The 17,860-nt window shown below is 37.4% G+C and overlaps 1 protein-coding gene across 6 annotated transcripts in view; it reads right to left on the bottom strand.

Moving 5' to 3' along the window:
* The window catches only part of TMEM117 (transmembrane protein 117), a 521,337-nt gene that overhangs the window by 291,174 nt on the left and 212,303 nt on the right, over nt 1-17,860 (bottom strand). Inside the window, exon 1 of one of the 6 annotated variants that reach the window (XM_058743053.1) lies at nt 17,388-17,522. The exons of the other annotated variants lie outside the window; for them this stretch is intronic. Coding sequence (XP_058599036.1) covers nt 17,388-17,422 — 35 coding nt within the window. The 5' untranslated portion in view covers nt 17,423-17,522. Of the gene's footprint in view, nt 1-17,387; nt 17,523-17,860 lie in introns of those variants that run through there. 6 annotated transcript variants of the gene reach the window in all.

Below are 17,860 nucleotides of genomic sequence, written 5' to 3' on the forward strand. Positions count from 1 at the left end.
TCAAACATCAACTTCCTGCTATTATTTTAACGGCCAAGTGTTAACAGGTAAATTATTCACATCCATGTCCAGATGAAAAAGCATTCCTTTGAAACCCAAAGGTATTCACTTTTAACTCCTCTTGAATGCAGAGGTCATGGATAGATTGGGCATTTTTATCAAATGACCTATTTTTTTCATTAAAAATAGACTATCCCTTGAAGAGACCCCTTGCATATACAGGAACTAGCACACTGTGTTAAGCAATAATTAGCTTGTGGGAAACACTATAGAATGTTTAATAACATACAAAATCACCAGCAGCCAGAACCTTGAAGATCAGAAACCACTTTTGGAATCCTGATAGCTTCAGGGAATTACATAAACACAGGTAGAAGGATTTAAGATAGTATTTGATGCTGTGGTGTTCAGCAAATACTTGCTGAATCTGAAGAGAAAGGGAGAGAAATTCCACCTTCTGGAGGAACACAACCTTCTCAGCTAGATGTGTGAGGAAGAACTGGAAGGTGAAATCAAACCAAACTCAGTATTGTGCATACTCCTGCTCAATTTATTGACAGAAAACCATATTATTCATTACAAAGTTCAAGTTCACTCATACCCAAAAATGTACTTTTAGACATCCATAGAGTCCTTAATTGAAGTGACACATTACTTGTGAACAGGTGGTTTACAGGGCAGGAGCAAAGGACGGAGACACAACCCTGGACCTCTTAACGATGGTTGCCTGTACGTGTTCCAACAACCAGAAGCCAGGAGAGGGGCCTGAGCAGTCAGACTGTGAACTGGGATCCCAAATCTGAGGCTCAGCAAATAACGTTGGCCTATTTAGAGCTGCTCGGCCAATTGAAAAAAATCAAATCACCAAATCCAGGGAAGTGATTTAATAGAAACGTGGGCACCAGGGTACAAAATCAGACCATGTCCATAGGCAGGCACAAGGGAAGCTGGTAGCAACTCCTGAGCTAAAAAGCAGACCCTCTGGTTACAAGCATAGTTAGCTTTTTATCCAGGTCCTGGAGCTGGAGCAAGAGTGTGCTAGTAGTGTTTAAAATGGGCAGAAGAGCACGCCTAAGGGATGCCTCTGGATACATATGAGTGTCTGAGCCTAGTGAAACTTAGCTGATTGTTATAGTCAAGGCATGAATGCACAGTGCAAGGAAAACCAGGTAGATAGGTTAAGTAATGTTTTACTTAACATTGCTTTAATGAGGTTTTCAGTGGCCTTCATTTGTCTAACAATCCACAAGCAAATCAGCAGCACTCAAAATACCAACAGAAGATAGCAAACAGGAAAATGAAATTTCTACTAATTTGAAGGTTTTGTTGTCTATTTAACCTAGTTGCCCCCTTTTTCCCCATCCTAATCTCTTCACAGCGTGGCCCTACCTGCTCCAGGCACATACCTTCAAGGGCAGCAGGTAATGACACAGCAGCCATTCCAGGCCCCATGCCCTACCCCAACACTCTGCATTTTCTCTCTCCAAGCCCTCCAGTTCCCATTTTGTTTACTTTATGCCTGATTCTACCTCTCTGTCTAGACTGCTACTTCCCTAAATCCTTATCAGGATTTACATTTCCTCCTTCCCCAAGACACTGCTTCCCAGACTCCTCAGCTCCCTTAACCACTGCCCAAAGGTGAGCACACCCTGGCTATCCTCCACCCTGACACACATTCTGCTCATTCTCAATCCCGGCTACATAGTAGATTCACCTGGGGAACTTTTAAGATACACCATTGCCTGGGCCCCTTCCCAACAGATGCTGACTTAATTAAGCTGTGGGGGATAGACATCAGTATTTTTTTTTTTAAATTTTTGACAGAGAGAGAACAGGAGCAGGGGAGGGACAGAGAGAGAGGGAGTCACAGAATCCAAAGCAGGCTCCAGGCTCTGAGCTGTCAGTACAGAGCCCTACATGGGGCTCAAACTCATGAGCCGTGAGATCATGACCTGAGCCAAAGTCGGATGCTCAACCAACTGAGCTACCCAGGCGCCCCCCATCAGTATTCTTTTAAACTCCCTGGTGATGTTAACACATGGCCAGACTTAGAAAACACTTCTGTAGCTAAAGCTTCTGCACATTGCCCATTGTGTCTAGAAGGCAATTTGGGGCAAGAGTTGCCACAATGAGCCACAAAGGGTCTCAGAAGTCACCACAAAGAACGACCGAAAAGGAGAAGATGCTATAATAAGCAGAATAGGAGGTGAATTTGGGGAGCGAGAAGCCGCGGAAGGTAGGGAACCGCTTTTGCAGGTGGAGAGAGGACGGAGACTGGGGAGGAGGGGGAGAATATGGGAAAAGCACCCCTCCCCAAAAGCAGTGGAGAGAAAGTGGAAAATTGGAAACAGCCGCAGGGACTAAACTAAAAAGGGAGAAGGGAGAAAGGAGAAAGGAGAGGGTTTAAATTCCATTAAGACTGTAAACAAGGGGAGCACAAAGGCCGCAACACCACAGCTCAATACCTGGTGGTGCTCTGGTGGGAAGGTCGGATCCCCAGGAACAGAGTGGGGTCCGGGAGGTTCTCGGGCCACATGGAGAAAAGCGGTTCCACTGCTGGAAGGACAATTGGTAGAGACTGTTGAAACCACCTGGTCCCAGCAGACCCCAGAGAACCGCCACATTCGCTGGTGCTGGAACAAGGTCGTCAAGGGTGAAGCCTGGTGCCAGATGTGTGTTGTGATTTTCCGTAATCCCTGAAACGCTGCTGCTACACTATCTCGCGAACTTTTTCTGGGGCGGGCTGGCACCTGGCCGCAGTCTCGGGCACCGGCAGCAGCAGGGACCAGCAAGCGTTCCTGGGTGCAGCTGACATTCGACCATTGTTCATTCGGCCATTGCTTGGTGAGACCCTCCCACAGAGGGGCGGAACATGTCAAAGCCGCAGTCCTTCGGAAGTAAGGGGCCAGGGAAAACAGCTGCATCTGAGACAAAAATCTCAGGAGAGAAGTACTGCCTGGGGCCTGGTCACGGAGAGTGAAAAAGCGGGGAGTGGATGAAAGCTGAAGACAGAGGACAGGTGCGCAACTGCTGATCCGGGAGAACAGACTGGGTGGCTGGGTGGCGCATTTTCACCGATCCCGCTCATGCGCATACGCACCTACGAGCATGGCTACAATCCACCCCAGTAGGCTAGCAGCGCCATCTAGTGGAGAGCAGAGCTGTTACACTGAGCCCCGCCCAACTGGGCCAACTTCGCTCTTCAAGAACAAAAGTCTCACCTCTGGCATAGTTTATAGACTATAAAGCGTTACATAGACTGACTTCTGGGGGAAAACGAAGTAATTTCAGTCCTACTTCAATCTGTTAACAGGTTCATCTATTCAAATTTCTTTCCTTTTTTTTCTTTTTCTCTTTTACACTTTTTCTTGAATACAGAAAAAATTCATTTTTATTTTCAATTTTTATTAAAAATATTTTTCTTGAATTTTTGTTACTATAATTTTTACTTTTTTGTAAATTCTTCAAATTCTATTTTACTTCCATTATTTTGTTTTAGTCTACTTAAGCATATTGACCTTTTCATATTTTCAATTTCCTTTTTTCTTTTTCTTTTTTTTCTCTTTTTCATTTCTTTTTCTTGAATGCAGAAAGAGAAGAACCTCATTTTTACTTTCAATTTCTATTAAAAATTTTTTATTTAATTTTTTTACTATACCTTTTGCTTTTATGTAACTTTTTTCAAATTCTATTTTACTTCCATTTTTTATTTTAATACTTTTTGCTTTTATGTAACTTTTTTCGAATTCTATTTTACTTCCATTTTTTATTTTAGTGTACTACAGTGTATTCACTTTTTCAAATTTTCAAACGACTTCTTTTTTTCTTTTTCTCTTTTTCTCTTTTTTGTTTCCTTTTTCTTAAATACAGAAAAAGATAAATTAATATTTATTTTTAATTTTTATTAAAAATATTTTCCTTAATTTTTTTCTTCTATATTCTTTACCTTTGTGTATATTTTTTCAAATTCTATTTTACCCCCATCATCTCATTTTAGTCTACTTCAGTGTATTCATTTTTTCAAATTCTCAAACAATATCCTTTTTTTTTTTCTTCTCCCCACCCCCCTTTTTTCGGTCTAATCTATCAAACCACTTTAAACACCCAGACCAAAACACACCTAGGATCTAGCATCATCTATTCGATTTGTGTGTGTGTGTGTGTGTGTGTGTTCTTAATTTTTTAATTTTAATATTTTTTAATTTTAATTTTTTAATTTCAATTTTTCTACCTCATTAATTCCTTTTCTCCCATCAAAATGACAAAACGAAGGCATTCACCCCAAAAGAAAGAGCACGAAGAAATGACAGCCAGGGATTTAACCAACACAGATACAAGCAAGATGTCTGAAACAGAATTTAGAATCACGATAATAAGAATACTATCTGGAGTCGAAAATAGATTAGAATCCCTATCTGTGGAGATAAAAGAAGTAAAAAATAGAATGAAATTAAAAATGCTATAACTGAGCTGCAAACACAGATGGATGCCGCGGCAGCAAGGATGGATGAGGCAGAACAGAGAATCAACGATATAGAGAACAAACTTATAGAATAATGAAGCAGAAAAAACGAGGGAGATTAAGGCAAAAGAGCACAATTTAAGAATTAGAGATATCAGTGACTCATTGAAAAGGAGCAACATCAGAATCATAGGGGTCCCAGAAGAGGAAGAGAAATAGGAGTAGAAGAGTTATGTGAGCAAATCATAGAGGAAAACTTTCCTAACCTGGGGAAAGGCACACACATCAAAATCCAGGAAGCACAGAGGACCCCCATTAGATTCAACAAACACCGACCATCAACAGGGCATATCATAGTCAAATACCCAAAATACTCAGACAAGGAGAGAATCATGAAAGCAGCAAGGGGAAAAAAGTCCCTAACCTACAAGGGAAGACAGATCAGGTTTGCAGCAGACCTATCCACAGAAACTTGTCAGGCCAGAACGGAGTGGTAGGATATATTCAGTGTGCTGAATCAGAAAAATATGCAGCCAAGAATTCTTTACCCAGCATGGCTGTCATTCAAAATAGAAAGAGAGATAAAAAAAAAAAGTTTCCCAGACAAACAAAAATTAAAGGACTTTGTGACCACTAAACCAGCCCTGGAAGAAATTTTACAGGGGACTCTCTCAGGGGAGAAAAGATGAAAAAATAAAAATAAAAATAAAAAAAAAAAAAAAAAAAAAATATATATATATATATATATATATATATATATATATACATACACATATATATAAATACCAAAAGCAACAAAAATTAGAAAGGACCAGAGAACACCACCAGAAACTCCAACTCTACAAGCATCATAATGGCAATAAATTCATATCTTTCAGTACTCACTCTAAACGTCAATGGACTCAATGCTCCAATCAAAAGACATAGGGTAACAGAATGGATAAGAAAACAAGATCCATCTATATGCTGTTTACAAGAGACCCACTTTAGACCTAAAGACACCCTCAGATTGAAAATAAGGGGATGGAGAACCATCTATCATGCTAATGGTCAACAAAAGAAAGCCATAGTAGCCATACTTATATCAGGCAACCTATACTTTAAATCAGAGATTTAAAGATGGGCAGAAGGGCATTATATCATAATCAAGGGGTCTATCCACCAAGAAGACCTAACAATTGTAAAAATTTATGTGCCAAATATGAAAGCACTCAAATATATAAATCAATTAATCACAAATATAAAGAAACTCGTCGATAGTAATACCATAGAAGTAAGAGACTTCAACACCCCACTCACAGCAATGGACAGATCATTTAATCAAAACATCAACAAGGAAACAATGGCTTTGAATGACACACTGGACCAGATGGACTTAACAGATATACTCAGAACATTTCATCCTAAAGCAGCAGAAAATACATTCTTCTCCAGTACATATCGAACGTTCTCCAGAATAGACCATATACTGGGACACAAATCAGCCCTAAGTAAGTACAAAAAGATCGAGATCATACCGTGCATATTTTCAGACCACAACACTATGAAACTCGAAATCAATCACAAGAAAAAATTTGGAAAAGTAACAAATACTTGGAGACTGAAGAACATCCTACTAAAGAATGAATGGGCTAACCAAGAAATTAAAGAGGAAATTAAAAAGTATATGGCGGTCAATGAAAATGATAACACCACAACCCAAAACCTCTGGGATGCAGCAAAGGTGGTCGTAAGAGGAAAGTATATAGCAATCCAGGCCTTCCTAAAGAAGGAAGAAAGATCTCAGATACACAACCTAACCTTACGCCTTAAGGAGCTGGAAAAAGAACAGCAAATAAAACCCAAACACAGCAGAAGACAGGAAATAATAAAAATTAGAGCAGAAATTAATGCTATCAAAACCAAAAAAACAGTAGAACACATCAATGAAACCAGAAACTGGTTCTTTGAAAGAATTAACAAAATTGATAAACCACTAGCCAGTTGGATCAAAAACAAAAAGGAAAGGACCCAAATAAATAAAATCAAGAATGAAAGAGGAGAGATCACAACCAACACAGCAGAAATAAAAACAATAATAAGAGAATATTATGAACAATCGTATGCCAGTAATCTGGAAGAAATGGACAAATTCCTAGATACATATACACTACCAAAACTGAAACAGGAGGAAATAGAAAATCTGAACAGACCCATAACCAGTAAGGAAATCGAATTTGTAATCAAAAATCCGCCAAAAAACGAGAGTCCAGGGCCAGATGGCTTTCCAGGGGAATTCTACCAAACATTTAAGGAAGTGTTAACACCTATTCTCTTGAAGCCGTGCCAAAAAATAGAAATGGAAGGAAAACTTCCAAACTCTTTCTATGAAGCTAGCATTACCTTGATTACAAAACGAGACAGAGACCCCACTAAAAAGGAGAACTATAGCCCAATTTCCCTGATGAACATGGATGCAAAAATCCTCAATAAGATATTAGCCAACCAGATCCAACAATACATTAAAAAAACTATTCACCATGACCAAGCGGGATTTATACCTGGGATGCAGGGCTGGTTCTATATCTGCAAAACAATTAACGTGATTTATCACATCAATAAAAGTAAGGACAAGAATCATATGATCCTCTTAATAGATGCAGACAAAGCATCTGACAAAATACATCATCCTTTCTTGATAAAAACCCTCAAGAAAGTGGGATAGAAGGAGCATACCTCGAGATCATAAAGGCCATATATGAACAATCCAACGCTAATAATATCCTCAATAGGGGAAAACTGAGAGCTTTCCCCCTAAGGTCAGGAACAAGACAGGGATGTCCACTCTCACCAGTGTTATTCAACATAGTATTGGAAGTCTTAGCCTCTGCAATCAGACAACACAAAGAGATAAAAGGCATCCAAATCGGCCAGGAGGAGGTCAAACTTTCCTCTTTGCAGATGACATGATACTCTATATGGAAAACCCAAAAGATTCCACCAAAAAACTGCTAGAATTGATTCATGAATTCAGCAAAGTTGCAGGATATAAAATCAATGCATAGAGATCGGTTGCATTCCTATATACCAACAGTAAAGCGACAGAAAGAGAAATCAAGGTATCGATCCGATTTACAGTTGCATAAAAAACTTTAAATGCCTAGGAATAAATCTAACCAAAGAGGTGAAAAATCTATACACTGAAAACTATAGAAAGCTGATGAAAGAAATTGAAGACACAAAGAAATGGAAAAAGATTCCATGCTCCTGAATAGGAAGAACAAATATTGTTAAAATGTCAATACTACCCAAAGCAATCTACATATTCAATGCAATCCCTATCAAAGTAACACCAGCATTCTTCACAGAGCTAGAACAAATAATCCTAAAATTTGTATGGACCAGAAAAGACCCCGAATAGCCAAAGCGATATTGAAGAAGAAAACCAAAGCAGGAGGCATCACAATCCCAGACTTCAAGCTGTACTACAAAGTTGTAATCATCAAGACAGTATGGTACTGGCACAAGAACAAACACTCAGATCAATGGGACAGAATAGAGAACCCAGAAATGGACCCACAAACGTATGGCCAACCAGTCTTTGACAAAGCAGGAAAGAATATCCAATGGAATAAAGACAGTCTCTTCAGCAAGTAGTTCTGGGAAAACTGGATGGTGACATGCAGAAGAATGAACCTGGACCACTTTCTTACACCACACACAAAAATAAATTCCAATGGATGAAAGACCTAAATGTAAGACAGGAAGCCATCAAAATCCTCCAGGAGAAAGCAGGCAAAAACCTCTTTGATCTTGGCCGCAGCAACTTCTTACTCAACACGTCTCCAGAGGCAAGGGAAACAAAAGCAAAAATGAACTACTGGGGCCTCATCAAAATAAAAAGCTTCTGCACAGTGAAGGAAACAATCAGCAAAACTAAAAGGCAACTGACAGAATGGGAGAAGGTATTTGCAAATGACATATCAGATAAAGGGTTAGTATCCAAAATCTATAAAGAACTTATCAAACTCAACAACCAAAAAACAAATAATCCAGTGAAGAAATGGGCAAAAGGCATGAATAGACACTTCTCCAAAGAAGACATCCAGATGGCCAACTGACACATGAAAAAATGCTCAACATCACTTATCATCAGGGAAATACAAATCAAAACTACAAATGAGATACCACCTCACACTTGTCAGAATGGCAAACATTAACAACTCAGGCAAAAACAGAAGTTGGTGGGGATGTGGAGAAAGAGGATCTCTTTTGCATTGTTGGTGGGAATGCACGCTGGTGCAGCCACTCTGGAAAACAGTATGGAGGTTCCTCAAAAAACCAAAAATAGAACTACTCTACAACCCAGCAATTGCACTACTAGGCATTTATCCATGGGATACAGGTGTGGTATTTTGAAGGGACACACGCATCCTCATGTTTACAGCAGCACTATCAACAATAGCCAAAGTATGGAAAGAACCCAAATGTCCATCGATGGATGAATGAATAAAGAAGATGTGGTGTGTGTGTGTGTGTGTGTGTGTGTGTGTGTGTGTGTATAACTGTATTACTGTATTACTCGGCAATCAAAGAGAATGAAATCTTGCCATTTGCAACTACGTGGATGGAAATGGAGGGTATTATGCAAAGTGAAATTAGTCAGAGAAAGACAAAAACCATATGATTTCACTCATATGAGGATTTTAAAAGACAAACCAGATGAACATAAGGGATGGGAAACAAAAATAACATAAAAATAGGGAGGGGGACAAAACAGAAGAGACTCATAAATATGGAGAACAAACTGAGGGTTACTGGAGGGGTTGTGGGAGGGGGGATGGGCTAAATGGGTAAGGGGCACTAAGGAATCTACTCCTGAAATCATTGTTGCACTATATGCTAACCAATTTGGATGTAAATTTTAAAAAATAAAAAATAAAATTTTAAAAAAGCAGAATATACTCTAAGAATCATAAGCACTCTGAGAATTATACACATCAAAATAACACAATTAAGTACATTTGAACAGATGAGGATTAGTCAAAGCTGGGGCTCCTGAAAAAGAAACAGTTATAGCCTCCTGACAGCCAACAGAAGGCCTTCATTTATTCATTAGATTGGGTGTTCACCAAACTGATTCAGAAAAACCATAAACATCCTGCCATCAGGAGGCATCAAAGTCTGCCCAGGGTGGTCACCTTTTAACTACTCAAATTCCCCATGCAAGTGCATGAAAAAATGATGGAAATATCAAAGAACAATCTGCTTCAGAATCATTGATTTTAAACCATACAGCATATTATGACATAATTGTACCTTTGTTGATTAACAAAACCAGAATTTATTTAGAGACCTTCTGCTTGAAAGAGCTGTAATCATAAGGTGATGTGCCCGGCACACACTGCATTCAAAGTAGAGCGTAAGTCAACACAGCCCTACCCCAAAGTGCTCTTGTTCACTCTGGAGTCAGTTTTCCACAAATATTCAACCATGGAACATGAATTGTGAGTAAAGATGAGCAGTTTAATATTAATTTAGATTATTTAGGTAAGTCTCTTTGCTAATGGCTGTATCATATTTCCAAATGGTGCCTGAGAACAGGAAAACTAAAATGCCAGAATTGTGTTTTAAAATCATAGATGGAAATAAACTTTATGACAACACAAAAATATAACAAGATTTGTCCAATGGATGTTATACAAATTAACAAGTTTAGAGAAATGAAGAAATACTGATACCTGGGAAATAGAGACTTGAGAAAAATTACAATGTGTATTAATTTCAATAAAATCAGATATGCCTAGTATTTGAAGAGCTAAATAAGAACAGAAGCTTTTCATTTCCTTTCAACAATCTCTTCTAAAATTAATGGATCAACAAATAATATGGCATACAATCTTTCTCCTCTTCTCCATCTCACACACATAGCAATTGCCTGCCATCCTGAGCCCCCACTGCTTCTTGATGTCTGTGAGGTTCTGTTCAATAGTGTTTCCTATGCTGAGATACCTTTCAGTCAATGCTTGCTTATCTTTTGAAATAAAGCTCCACTATCACCTTTTTCTCTTCCCCTTCCTTCTAAAGAAGTTGAGTTTTTCTGTTTCGTAAATCATAGTACCTTCTCTTCTGGTTAACCTGGGCACCTCATAAACTTTTGTTAATTACATAAATTAATAGCATTCCCTTAAATAAAAATTTGGGTCATTAGTCAATGAGAAAGGGACTGGCCTGAATATAAAACCTTATTGTTTTCACTGAATGTGTGTTCCCCTTATTGCATTGCTTTTTCTTTTCTTTTAAAGAGTTTTTAAACCAGGGGTGCCTGGGTGGTTCAGTCGGTTAAGCGTCCGACTTCAGTCTAGGTCATGATCTCTCCATTTCCAAGTTGTGCCCTGCATCGGGCTCTGTGCTGACAGCTCAGAGCCTGGAGCCTGTTTCAGATTCTGTGTCTCCCTCTCTCTCTCTGCCCCTTCCCCACTCACACTCTGTCTCTATCAAAAAGAAACATTAAAAAAATTGTTTTTAAGTTTTTAAACCATAAAGGTAAAAAAAAAAAGTTCATCATTAAAATATGAAAAGCATTAAAAATTGGAGGAAAAATATCATCTGACATTCCATCACTCAGAACAAGTGCTACAATTTCCTTCTCATATATTTTCTATACATATTTGCTAAATAAAGCGATTAAGATGCATGGAGAAAATATGGCAGAAGATTACAGAGATGATAGCTAGATAGATCATGGTTTATAAAAGTAAATTTTAAAAATTTTTACAAATTAGAGAACTGATCATTGGTACATCCCAATAAATCTATTACACAAAAATACAATAAGGAGCTTTACTAATAAGATCTCTTGACTTAAAGAAGCAGGAGATACTTGAAGAGTCAAATAGTATCATTCTGACATATATCATGGTAAAGTGAACAGTAAAGGCTGATCACAGAGATAAAAATGCAGATAATTTATAATGTCTAGCATAGATGATATTAAAATAATGCTCTAAAATAAGTGTGAGGTCATTGCATAATTCTCTTGTTTCTCTCTCCTTCACTAAGCAAGACACACCCTAGTTTTGTCTCAAAATCCCTGATGATTTCAGGATCAAGGAATATTATTCACTACTAGCCAACGCACTGACAAACTCTAGCAGAGGAACTGTAACAAGGGTATGTCCAGAAGCTTCAGGATAAAATGGGTAGACTTTGGGGTCAGAGCCAATCATGGTTCCACTGATTCAACCAATTTGTGCTACGAATAGTGAAAGGCATGGTGATAGACACCTAATGATAAAAGAGGACAACTGTAATGTCATGCAGAAAATGTTACTTTTTTTTTTTTTAGTATAGTATGGAGCAAGGAAGGCTTCATTGTGGATGGAGCATCAGAACTGAAATTTAATGGATGAGTTCTTTCAGCAAAGGCAGGAGGAGTAGCGGGAATTACATGTAGAAGAAACCATATATGCAAGAATAATGAGGCAAGAGAGACCATGATGCAATCAAGAAGCTCAAAAGACTCTGGAACTGAAGCCCAAACTAAGGGTTTAATTGATGGACGGGATCAGACTGATGAGGGACAAAGCTGGAAATGCAGACAGGAACCAGATCCTGAAGGGGGAAAGGGTTTATGTGTAATCCTGAACGTAAAGGGGGGCTTTCAATGATCCCAGGCTTGTTTGTCAGATGTGCAGTTTGCATTTTGTTACAACTAAGCCGACAGCAGCATGGAGACTTGATTGATAGGGCCACAGGAGATGAAACTGGACCAGTTAGGACGCTATTGTGCAGAGTCAGGTGAAAGACAAGGCCCTGACTACGGAACCAGCTGCTGAAAGGGTGAGGTGGAGATACAGTCAAAGTTATTAAAAGATAAGAACTGACAAAATTTTGTCATTCGTAAGATGAGGGTAGGAAGGAAAAGGATGGAGTTAAGAGAAACTCCTGTATTTCTGCTTCAGCAACTGAGTGGGTGGTGGCTCCACTCACCAAACTAGCAAGAACCTGAAAAGGAGCTGATTTAAAGCAGTAGTACATTTAGCTTCAGAAAAGTTGAGATTTATGTGCCTGTGGAACACCAAAGACACGTCCAGCAAGTAGCTGAGTATTCTAGTCTGTACCAGGGTTCAGGGGAAGGTGCAAGGAACCTTAGCTTCGAGGTGAAGCTTGCAGTTTGTAGTTATAAAAGTGGGTGAAATTCCACAAAGAGAATAAAAAGGAACTGAAGTCAGAATCCCAAGAACACCGACCTCAAAGGAATGGGAAGAGGAAAAAGGAAAAAATCACACTGTTTAAAGAGAGGGCAGCTCCAGAGAGAGGAGAAAAACTGAGGAGACTATTATCATGAAATATAACAAGAAAGTCAAGAAAATGGAATGGAATAAGAAACTCAACAAAGAGGAAATGATTGATAGTGTGAAATGGTTAAGTGAAGTGAAAAATTAAGAATTGAAATATATCTGTTAAATTTAACATTTAGATCGCTGTTGACCTGAGCCAGAAAATTCAGTGAGTTGAGTAGAGGCAAATATTAGAGTGCATGGCTATTTTTGTATATGACTTGATTTTTCTCTTTTTTTGAAAATTTTTTTAATGTTTATTTATTTTTGAGACACAGAGAGACAGAGCATGAACAGGGAAGGGGCAGAGAGAGAGGGAGACACAGAATCTGAAGCAGGCTCCAGGCTCTGAGCTGTCAGCAAAGAGCCCAACTCAGGGCTTGAACTCACAGACCCTGAGACCATGACCTGAGCCAAAGTAGGATGCTTAACTGACTGAGCCACCCAGGTGCCCTGACTTGCTTTTTCTCTTTAACTCCAAGCTGCTTGACTGCAGAGACACTAACTCAAGCATACTAGTTGCTCAGTAAACATTATTTAATCAGTGACTAAATAAAGGAGACTATCAATTAGAAAAATGAAGAATATAAAGAATAAGATGAATGTAGCTAGACTTGAAAATTATAGGGACAGCATGGTGTCACAGAATAAAACTGGAATGGGAACGTGTAGATCTCGTTTTTAGTTCACATGACACCAAAAATAACGACATGAATCAAGTTAAAAATATACAGTTTTCAGGCACCTGGGTGGCTCAGCCATTTGAGCATCAGACTTCGGCTCAGGTCATGATCTTACAGTTCATGAGTTCGAGCCCCACCATCAAGCTCACTGCTGTCAGCCTGTCAGCACAGAGCCAGCTTCAGATTCTCTGTCCCCTCTGTCTGCCCCTCCCCTGCTTTCATTCCCCCCAAAGTAAATATATATATATATATATATATATTTATATAAATATTTATATTTATATTTATATAAATATATATTTATATTTATATATATAAATAAATATATATAAATATATATAAATATATATAAATATTTTTATATATATTTATTTTTTTATATTTATTTTATATTTTATTATTTTATTATTTTTATATTTTATAGATATATTTTATATTTTATATTTTTATATTTTATTATTATTATTTATTTATATTCTTTTTTAATAATATAAATAAATATATATAAATATATATATTTATTTATATTATTATTTATTTATTATTATATTATTATTATTATATTATTTATTATATATATAAAAATATATTTTATATTTTTATATTATATTATTATTTTATAAATATAAATATTTATAAATATTTTTTATATTTATTTTATATATATATATTTTTATATATATATATATTTATATATAAATATATATAAATAAATATATATAAATATAAATATTTATATAAATATATATATATATTTATATATATATATATAAATATATATATATATATATAAATATATATATATATATATATATATATATTTGGACTTTCTTTAATTTTTATTTTTAGAGAGAGCAGGAACAGGAGAGAGGGACATAGGGAGAGATAATCTCAAGAAGGTTCCTCACTCAGCGTGGAACTGACACAAGACTCAATCCCAAGACTCTGGGATCATAACCTGAGTCTAAATAAAGAATCATATAGATGCTCAACCGACTGAGCCACCCAGATGCCCCAATATTTTCACTCTAGATTTTTTACCAGTAAATTAGAAAGGCAGAGTTGATCAGGAATGATGGAGGCTTTAATTTTTTTAACTTTATTTTGAGAGAGAGAGAGAAAGAAAGCACACACACACACAAAAGCACGGGAGCAGTAGAGGCAGAGGGAGAGAGAGAATCCCAAGCAGGCTCTGCTATCAGTGTGGAGCTCAACATGGGGCTGGAACTGACACACTGTGGGATCATGACCTGAGTCGAAACCAAGAGCTGGACGCTTAAACAACTGAGTCACCCAGGCACCCCAGGAATGACAGAGGCTTTAATTCATCCCCACCTCTGATTGACTGGTCATAGCTGTCTGGGACACTGTGTTGTGGAGAAGTCTGAGGTTCTGTATTTACTCAAGAGAATAGAGGATTTTAATGAATCGGCAAAGTCTGCTGTGTGTGCAGAAGGAGAAGTGGGTAACACAGCGGGTAACACATATGCTACACATTTGCCAACCCTGAAACAGTTTATGTATACAGCTCTTTAAGGCAAGAAAATATGTGATTTATGGTCTTTTCTGAGAATTCACTCAGAATAAGTTTTTATTTTTTTATATTTATTTATTTTTGAGAGACAGAGAAAGACAGAACACAAGAGGTAGAGGGGCAGAGAGAGACTAAGACACAGAATCCAAAGCAGGCTCCAGGCTCTGAGCTGTCAGCGAAGGGCCCGACCCAGGGCTCAAACCCACAAACCGTGAGATCAAGACCCGAGCTCAAGTTGGACACCTGACCGACTGAGCTACCCAGGCGCCCCCAAAATAAAGTTTTCAAAAGAAATTTCTACAGTGAACCGAAGACTAGATACACATTTATCCATGGCTAGTTTCAAATTCTTACTTATAAAAATTAAACTAGCATGTCTAGAATATAGCATCCCCTGTAGGAAATCTGGGAGTAGTGGCATTTTTACAGGAAATAAAATTGTTGATTGCATAAGTACACAGAATAACATGTTCCCCACCTCTACCTCTTACACTGCTACTAACACTTAGGCAGTGACTTTTCAACATCCATGATGCTCAATGAATATAAACTTATTAATCTCAGAAGCCTGCTGTGATGGGGGTTAGTGCTAAGTACGATTAGCCTCATGGACTAGATGAGGAAAACAAAGCACAGAGAGAATAAATTACTTTTCAGAGTCTACAGAACAAAAAAGAAGAGAATGTGGGAATGGTCTCTTTGGTCAAGCAGATGCAAGGCCACCACCCCAGAGGTGTACAGAGGAAGTTTCCCTTGAGGTCTGGGTTCGGTACCCCTGAGTTTGGGTAGTAGTAATGGGTGAATGCTAAAACTCATCCATTACTATGTTAAAATACAGTTCTAAATGCAGAGGTGAGCCACTTAATTTTAGTTTATATTTTGCCACAAAGCAGTATAATTTCATATCATATCATATCATATCATAGTTCAACATATCACTGAAAGAAGGTTTAGTCTATGTTAAACTGTGGAGAAGACTTTATATATTTTACTACAAAGCATCAGAATGAAAAATAAACAGACAACCAAAGTTATAAATCCAAATAAACAAATATCTAAAGGGACTATTTGACCCCTAGAAGCCAAGTCACACACTTAGTGGTTCTTTGTCATGTTATTAAATCGACCCAGGGTAGGACATGGGCAACTTCTGGAAGCCCTACAACAATTGCATTCTGCTTCTCCAAAACATGAGGAGAAAATGTTTCATAGATAGCCATCTGTCTGCAAAGGAAACAAGACTGGCAGATGTCCAAAGAGTTTCCGAATTTCTTGTATTTTTTGAATTATAAACATTTATAATCTCTTTTATTTCTTGAACTTTATTAATTTTTTTGTAGCTGTTAACCATCTGAGCTCTGAATCATGCAAACCCAGGTTCAAATCCTCGCCCTACAGGAATAGGGAAAAGCTTACTGAACTTTTCTTGCCTGACCCCTAATAAATACTCAATAAATGTCCATTGTCGTATTGTTGCTGTTTTATTATATCAGTATTAACTTTATTGACAGGTAGCCAAGTAATCATTCATCCTGATTGTCATCGGAAGGAAGAGCCCTTAGATTATGAATTCAATGTTAGTAAAATAGCATAAAAAGGAAAGAGACATTTAAGAATAACAAGTACTATATAAACTCTGTTTGACATAGGAAAGTCTACATTTCTATGAACAAGACTAAGCAGTCTCAAAAACCGAGATGATAAATATTCAATGTACACTACAATTAGAATTTATCTTTTATTCCACATGAAAAATACTCAGTATATATTCATTTCTCAATTATTAATATGGTGTCAATTATCCAGATTATATAACCTATAGGAGAAATTTTCCATGCTTCAAATGTGTATTGCCAGACATATAACTGCTATTCAAAGTAATGATAATATATAATTGCCACTCAAAGGAGAACAACTGGCACAGAGAAGGTATAATGGAAGGAGAACTGGCATTCAATTGAAAGAAATCTTAGGCTCTGTCACTTACAGTCATGTTTGACCTCAGACAAGTTACTCTTTGAAACCCTCTTTGAAACCTGTGTCTCCTTTATTACATCTAAAATGGAGACAGTACCAATCACAGGGCCTTTGTGGGTCTTAAATGAATTAATAAGTCAGGTAATGAAGTAATGCCCAGCGAAAGGCATGGGCTTAATAAATATTTGTAACAGAACAACAACCAAAATGCTAAGTGCTACTTAATTAAAAACATTTAAATAATATAATTGTGATTGAATTGATTGTGCTCAAAATAATAAAGAAAATAATAATAAAGGAAGAAAATGAGAGAGGGAGGGAATGTAAAGGTATGATTCAAGTGACTGTATTTTGCTGTCACAGGTAATATACTAAGTAATGATTCTGCTTTATAGCAACACTACTTATACTTGGCTCCAAATAAGCTTTCCAAGGCAGCTTCCATTTAGTAGCATCTGTTGAAATGGTAGTGAAGAGTGTTTATTTACACTCTGGCAACTCCACATCTCACTTAACCATGGCTCCTTTCTCTTGTCTTGATTCTTTCTCTTGTGCCCTCCAAGAGAAGTGCCAATGTCTTACTAGACATTCTTAACTAGAATTTATATAGTAAAGGTTTAGTTCTGGAGTTTGGTGGGTCACAATGAACTCACGATAATGGACACTACATTGTTCTCTTCAACCAGGATGTGCGAGTTAGTGGGAAAAAAAAAAAGAAGAAATAAACTTAAATTACCTGTTGTCTTCTAAAATGCTTAAAGGGAAAATCCAGTAAACACCGGATAAAAACTTAAGGATGAGATATTATGGCTGCTCAGGAGGAGGGAAAATGGTTGTATTGATTCAGCCATATGACTTTCTTACAAATCATACAAAGTCTAAC

Source organism: Neofelis nebulosa, chromosome 8 (genome assembly GCF_028018385.1).
Source record: "Neofelis nebulosa isolate mNeoNeb1 chromosome 8, mNeoNeb1.pri, whole genome shotgun sequence".
Classification (NCBI taxonomy): domain Eukaryota; kingdom Metazoa; phylum Chordata; class Mammalia; order Carnivora; family Felidae; genus Neofelis; species Neofelis nebulosa.